We start from the raw sequence: 7,520 nt of genomic DNA, 5'->3' as shown, positions 1-7,520 counted from the left end.
TAAAGTGGGAGAAAATCCATACTTGCACCAATATTTTCAATTTGCGACACATTCAATATCGCCATAAACATATCGTAAACAATATTCATTTCCATGCTGAAATGTGTGTAAATAAAAAGATGCCTGAAAAGGGAAAGAAATTGTCTGTAATTATTTTAAATCAAACATTTTAAAAATAAATAATTTTTTTGCATCTTGTTCCGACGGGTGCATCATTTTTATTTCTTTTAAATAAAATAGAAGCATGTAGAAATTTATGGAAATGCCCATTTTATTGGAACTTTTACATTATTATTGTCTGAATCCACATTCGACATATAGTTTTACACATGAAAATTCCCTTCGCTGATGTGTCTGTAACAACTGCGTTTGTTAATTGTAAACAATTTGATAAAAATTCACCTTAGTATCCACAAATATGGAAATATTTATAGCATATTGAGATAACAGTCACTACTTCAAACTGACATTGAGAAATAAATCGAAACTAAGCGGGATTATGCCGTCGTTTTTTGAATGTTCTCTGTCCTCTCGATTAACGATGTATTTAATGTTTTTTAATAAACTAGCTCCTTTTTATTTTTAGTTCAATTTCCAAGATATATTTAATATTAAATTAATTAATTATTTCAATTTGATTCAAATATATCAATTTGAAATAATTTTGTAGACATGGACATTCTGCAAACACACCAATTCTTTAGAATGGATATAACAAAAGTTGAAAATATATTTACATGTTGTGATAAGTATTATCTGTATGTCATCTAGAATTTTTATGTACCATTCACTGTACTATGTGAATTAAGATAAATTTTTATATACATATTTACATTGGCAATAAATATTTTATTTATAAAAAAAAAACTATAAATAGCAAAAATATATTTTATCTTAAATGTCTCATTCTATTCATACCATAATATAAATAAAAAATATAACTATATATTTAAAATAATTTTGATATAAGTTCCAGAAAAGACTTTCAACCGAAGTAAAAATTGAGGGATATAATTTGATATGAATAGATCTGAACAAATTCGAGATCTGATTATACCTAATTGCTATTGGATTATATCTAATCAGATCGTAGTATTGGCTTAGATCTAAAGTTTAGCGTTATCATAACTATACACATCTGTTTAGATCCGAATGATCCAATTTTGAGTTATAATAGTATCTAATTAAATCCCCGTAATTTTTACACGGGAATTCAATAATTTTTGAGTATCCGGGTATGTTCTGGATTTTCCCTTAAATAGATTTCACCTTCCATCTTTCGTTTACTATTGTAAGAGTTCAGAGCCAAGCTCCAACATTTGAGGGAATAGGACTGCACGCAAAACATTTAATGCCTTTAGAATAAATAAATTTATTGCAAATGTAATTTATGAATTTTCATCGTCTTAAAAATCCAAAATTTTACAAGTTATTTTGGAAACGTACATTTTTTCTCCCGACGGCGACAATCTTAACGCAGTTCATTATAATTGACTGACTCTTGAGTTCATCGATTTGCAGAAGTTAAGTTGCCCAATCGTTTAAAACCATTCTGTTATCAAAAATATTGTTTTAATTTGTCTTATCTGGTTCAAAACTGTGTTGGTTTTATTTGAAATTTAAGCAAAATCATATTCATAAATACATATTTTATTAAAATCGAAAAAGCAATAACAAACATATTTTCAATTACAAAAGTTCCAATATGCGTTTTATCAAATTCTTGCAACACTGTCGTTTCGAATGTACACAAAAGCCAACCGCCATTTGTTTGTACCCCTCACAAAATCTTGCAACACTGTCGTTTCGAATGTACACAAAAGCCAACCGCCAGTTTGCAACAAGTGATAGTTATAGATATATTTTTAAATCTTGTTCTTATAGCAGCAAAAACTTATCAAACATATAGAAAACATATGAACAATTGCAAATAAAAGATTTACTTCGGTTTGAAATCCTTCTTTTTGGAATTAAAGATTCTACAAAAAAAAATCCGTGCAAAGTTTTCCCGTTTGTGAGGGGTAACAACCCCTACGGGAAACTCAGAACATACCCGAACAATACAAATTTATTACTTGTATTTTGAAGAAATTGTACGAAAGGTAAGTTAACTTTGACAATGAACTAGTGGATTTGGAAAATATGAACAGGAATATCCTTCGCTCATAATCACTCCTTATTCGTTATATCCCTCTAGTTGTTGTTTGTAGACAACTATTTTTTGGACATACATATATTATACATATATATATTAGTGATTTTGATGCAAGTTCTGTTCTGTCCTACTTTCATTATTTTTTGTTTATTTTCATCAGCGTCAAGTAAAAGAATAACAGTAAGAGTCCAATTAAAGAGCCGTGATCCGTGATCACAAACTATAAAGCAATCACGAACTTCGTTTGTTTTATTAAATGTTTACGAAAATTATAAAGTATTATAATTTGTGGCATAGTTAAATTGTACATGAATATCTGACAATAATTTTGAAATTTATTTTTTTCTCATCTTTTCTTTTCGAAGTAAAAATTTCATTATAATTTCATCTACACTTGGTCCGTGTGAGGTGTCCTCTACTTCCTTACGACATTTCAGCCACACGGTAGTCAACATACCCTCCGTTTTAAAGTAGTTTATTATGGCATCACGTCGTATCCATTTTTTCAACATTTCCCTATCCCATAATTCTGTGGAATGCACCAAGTTGTAGTAAGGTTCAAAGGATTTGAACGTTTTGGGCTCTTTCTCATCAAGTTTTGGAATTTGTAAATACGGCTGTACTAAAACATTATAAGGATCATATTTGTGATAGTACTCGTCAAATACAGCATTCCATTTTATATTCAACATGGTGTCATATAGCTTCTTAGGTCGGCCCAAAATCCCATGGGTTACACCATCAAGTAAACTCAATTGAGATGAGGGTACAATAAACTCGTATTCGATTTGGGAAATCCTTAAATTATTTCCTCGATATTTACGATGTCCTATCCAGAAAATTGGAAGATTCTCGTTATCCACATTAGTGAGTTCTTGTATCAAAGGCGAATTTTGTGCCCGGTAGTTACACCGCTTATAGTTTTTTCCATAGAGTAAGCTCGCTTCGCCATCTTTCAATTTATATTTCGGACGGGACAATGTGAAATGTTCAGATCGAAATAGACGATTCATTTCCACAACTATTGCATCGAAATTTTGTCTATGGCAAGCTACCCAAACCACCAATGTGCAAAAAGCGAGAAATCCCTCATGAAATCTTAGGTCTTTCATAGTTCTCGAAATGTTTACCACTGGTTTTGTATGGTAGAACATCTTCATTTCACCATCTCCCAACAAAATATTGCTATATTCTCTGGCTAGAAGTATTCGATACTGTGTCAAGTGGGCTGAGAAGATCCGTTTGATTTCCGTGCTTTCCTTACTTTGCATTTTCGCCTTTTCCCCAGTAGTTTCGTCCCTACGTATCATTATGAACTCCATTAGTTTTAGAAAATGTTCAAAATAAATGATTAGAGCTTTCAACATTGAATGTACGGTTTCGGTGTTAATAAAATTCACAAAATCCTTGGTTACAATTTCACTTGGGGCTAAATAAAGGACAAGATTTTTTATATCTTGTATTAGGATAACATCGGCATCATGAGTAAATTCACTTCGTTGAAATTCTTGGCAGTATATCATCTCCTGTACCTTATCTAATTCTTTCAAAAATGTATACCCACCGATGGTGATAAATCTTTCATCGATTGCTGCGGTTTCAGCTTGTTGTCGAGGGACAAAACATTCCGGATTCACAGGTACCATTCTTCAACAAGAGACGTTGATTGGAAATCCAATAATTTTAAAAAACAAAAATAAACATAGATGATTTTATTTTGAAACAAAAAGCACATGATAGCTAGATAAGATACAAATAAATATGTACAAATATAAGGAGACTTTAGGCTAATAAATTGCCGATCACATCGGTGAACTGTTTACTTTTTTTTTATTAATATTTAGACTACTTCGAATTTCCCAGAACAACAATTTAGATGGTCAACGGAATGATGTACTGTAGGTAACTCCTTAGTGTTCTCCTTAATTTCAGATATGATATCCTGAATTTTATGAAGAATCTGTTGTGATTCGAAGGAATTTAGATCCTTTGAGGTCTGTGGACTTATGGATACTGTTGAATTAACTCCATCGTTGGTGTCGTTTGGTAAATCGTGTTGGTTGTTTACACTATCTGTGCTGTCGCTAGTCTGTGATATGCTTTGTGCAAGGGCATCATTTAATTGTTGATGGAGTTGATGCTGTTGTTGTGTTAAGGGTATTTCCATACCCAGACTGTTGACAAGATTGTTCAACATTGTTAGGCGATTTCGCATTTGTTCCCTCTCTTCCAGAAGAAGTGCAGTTTGGGCCGCTTTTTCATATTCACGCTGCTTCAATATGCGTCTTTGGGTCTGATACAGAGCTATGTATTCCCCAATAGTCTCAGTTTCCGATTGTAACTGCATAACCAAATGTTCTAATCGTTGTTTTTCCTCGGTTAGATCGGCCACTTGACTCATTAAATGTGTGAATCGCTTTTGCAATTTTTCAACAGCTTCTTCTGTAGCTATATGGGTTGGAGTTTGATTTCTACAAGGATTATTTATGTGCTCTCCTTGCTCCTCGATAGCTTCATGGCATGTATCAGTATGTGAACAACATTCATTATCATCATTGTTCAACCTTCCTGCGCTCTCATCATTATGTTGATGTTGATGACCTGACATAATAAAGAAATATTATTACAATAAAGTTGTGTGTGAAAGCATCCTAGCACTAATTTTTTACAACCAATCAAGCTCGTTAGCTATTCTATATGTTTCATTTGTTTAGAAATTTCTAATTTCAATTCAAAGTCTGAATGCAAATTAACAAGGCATTGGATTTGTAACTTTTACTACTGAGCAAATTTATACAATGGCAATATGTATAACGAACCAATGAAACTTACAGTGGTCGTCAACAATGTGGTGATGTTCATTATCTTTTCCACCTTCTCGATGATGGTCGTGGCATTCATGATGTTCATGTTGCATTGTATGACCATCCTCATCATGATATTTCTGAAATAATCTCGAAATGAACCACATCTTCGAATTATATCATAGATTGAAATTACCTCTCCGTTTGACCTTTTATGCGGCGGCGATAGTTTCTTTTTTAATTCTTCATTTTCATGTGAAAGTCGTATCATTTCTTCATCTTTGAACTTAAATCTCTCATCCATTTCTTGAATCCGCTTTTCCATAGTGGCGTAGTTAACACGCATTTCCCGATTTGAGTACTGTTCAGCATCTAAACGATTCATCAAATCGGCCTTATCGTTGGTCAATTGTACAAAGCGAATTTCAAGTTCATCCAATTGTTTCTTCAGCGCTACATTTTGAGACATTGCCCTGGAGGCAGCTACTTTATCTGACTCCATTGTTGCCAAAAGCTTTGTTTTATCAGGTTGCTCCGAAGTTACATTTTCCAAATGCTCCCTTAACTCTTCGATTTCCACCTGTTTTTGTTGGCATTCGTTTTGCAATTCATGTAGTCGGTCCTCTTGGGATTTGATTTTTAATTGGAATTCGTAACGTTCCGTCTCGAATTCCTGAACTCGTTCTTGTAAATCCAGAATTTGTTGCGTATTTATTGTAGTCGTAGACGATTCCTAAAAATTGGGACAATTAGCTTCCATTTCGTTTATGTGTATAAAACAAAATTTGCCTACCGTTTGTTTTTCCTCCTTTATCTCAGCCTGTCGCGTAATATTTCTTTGAATTTCCTTTTCCATTTGCTGTACATGTTCGACCAATTGCTTGTCTCTGTCCCGTAATTTTGAGCATTCTTCCATAAGTTCATTATTTCGCTCGTTCAATTGATTTACTTGGGCGTTCAATTGTTGCACATAGGTTTGATATTGGGTATTGGCTTGTTCTTTATCGTGCTGGTGCTGTTGGATCATTGCTTGTAAATCGCGAATTTGTTGCTCATACATGAACTGTGTTTGAGTTAACGTCTCCACGCGGTCATCTTTGGTTATAGTGCTCTCGTCTGAAAGTTGCCGTATCTTTAAATCAGCCAGCTCCAACTCGTTGCACTTATTTTTGAAATCATTTTCTAGAATTTTAAGTCGTTCCTCTCGAAGTTGCATTTGTTGTTGAAGTTCCAGTAAATGAGATGATTGATCCTCATTCAGTGCTCTCGCTTGGGCTAGTTTATGCTGCAATTCGGCATTGTGAGTGCGATGTTGTTCTGCTTGTTTTTGTAGATCTTTTAAATTTTGTTGTAAATCGTCTACCCTTCTACACACGTTTGAATGTTGTACCCTTAGCTCTTCCAATTCCAGATCTTTTTCTCGGCACGTCGTGCGGTATTTATTTAATTCGCTTGTCAACTGGGATTTTTCCGTAATAAGCACTTGAATAGCATTTATGTTATTTCCATCAGTTTGATACCTCTCTTCGGTACGGTATGTGGGCAAGGGAGAAGGCGAAGCCCTTGAGGACATTATTTCATGCGTGGGCGGCGTATTAGGTTCTGTGAAATAATGTGAAGGAGTAGCAGCCAAGCCACCTTCATTTTGTGGTGTAACAGCTTGTCCCATATCTATGTTGCTATCATTCAATTGGAGATCTGAAACAGATCGCTCAGAGACATTACTGCTAGAATCCACATTAGATGTCACTATATCGGCATTGCTGCCACGTTGTTGATATTCTTTCAGCTAAACCAACGAAAAAGGGCAATTATGTAAAAATATGCATATTATTTAGATCAATGGGTTTGTTTATTGTGTTCTGTGTTCTACTTTATTCCCCTCCCCAAAACCAAATGACGTGTCATTTTTCTACATTCAATGTTTGTAAGTTTCGTTTCTCACCTTTTTACGAGCAGCTGCAAGCTTTTTGGCTTTGCTTTCCTTTGACTCCTCCGGCATACTGGTTTTTAATTATTAATGATTAAATTAAGTATCGCAATTAAAATAAATTAAATCGCAGAATCGTTCTCATTGTCTCTACAAAATTATCCTGGAGTAAATCAATCTACACACACACGCACACGATTAGGGCCTGTCACAAACAAATTAAATGTCATTTATGTGGAACCGGTTTTCTTTCTTCGACAAATGTACCAACTTGTGGTTGAACCGGTTAGTTTTTTACAGTATAATCGATTTACAATCACCCAATAAACACAGGGTGAGCGTTTTTCAATTGCAACACTTTTAAACTTTGAGGTAAAGGCCGATATGCATCTCTAGCGAAATTTTCGGTAGCAAAAATTTATTTAAGTCTACAGGCCGGTATGCACCTCTAGCGAAATTTTCGGTAGCAAGAATGTATTTAAGTCTACAACAAAAAAACAGGGCTGTGTACACAAATTTTAATCCAGCTAATCGCTTTTAAAAATTGTTAATATATGTTCCAAATATTCCTCAAATAAATTGTTTATTATTTACAGACCTTTTAAAACTTTTACGCACACAATTATTGTAA

General features: G+C 33.8%; 2 protein-coding genes across 3 annotated transcripts; both read right to left on the bottom strand.

The window, feature by feature from the left end:
• Positions 1-2,342: 2,342 nt before the first annotated feature.
• Positions 2,343-3,804, bottom strand: LOC142237819 (uncharacterized). Its single transcript, XM_075309248.1, has one exon. The coding sequence runs from the start codon at positions 3,799-3,801 to the stop codon at positions 2,491-2,493; it is 1,311 nt and encodes a 436-aa protein (XP_075165363.1). The 5' UTR covers positions 3,802-3,804; the 3' UTR covers positions 2,343-2,490.
• A 48-nt stretch (positions 3,805-3,852) lies between these two features.
• Positions 3,853-7,093, bottom strand: LOC142237818 (Golgi matrix protein 130 kD). 2 transcript variants are annotated; one of them, XM_075309247.1, is made up of 5 exons: positions 6,905-7,093; positions 5,753-6,748; positions 5,156-5,692; positions 4,986-5,099; positions 3,853-4,748 (listed from the first exon to the last, which is right to left on the bottom strand). In XM_075309247.1, the coding sequence occupies exons 1-5, from the start codon at positions 6,959-6,961 to the stop codon at positions 3,996-3,998; spliced, it is 2,457 nt and encodes an 818-aa protein (XP_075165362.1). In that variant the 5' UTR covers positions 6,962-7,093; the 3' UTR covers positions 3,853-3,995. The 2 variants fall into 2 exon arrangements, with proteins under 2 accessions (XP_075165362.1, XP_075165361.1); XM_075309246.1 differs by having other exon boundaries at positions 3,853-4,756; positions 4,988-5,099; positions 6,905-7,092.
• Between the last annotated feature and the right edge of the window lie 427 nt (positions 7,094-7,520).

This window comes from Haematobia irritans, chromosome 5 (assembly GCF_050003625.1).
Source record: "Haematobia irritans isolate KBUSLIRL chromosome 5, ASM5000362v1, whole genome shotgun sequence".
Lineage (NCBI taxonomy): Eukaryota > Metazoa > Arthropoda > Insecta > Diptera > Muscidae > Haematobia > Haematobia irritans.
The sequence above is the reverse complement of the archived record's forward strand: the minus strand, read 5'-3'. Positions and strand labels throughout refer to the sequence as shown.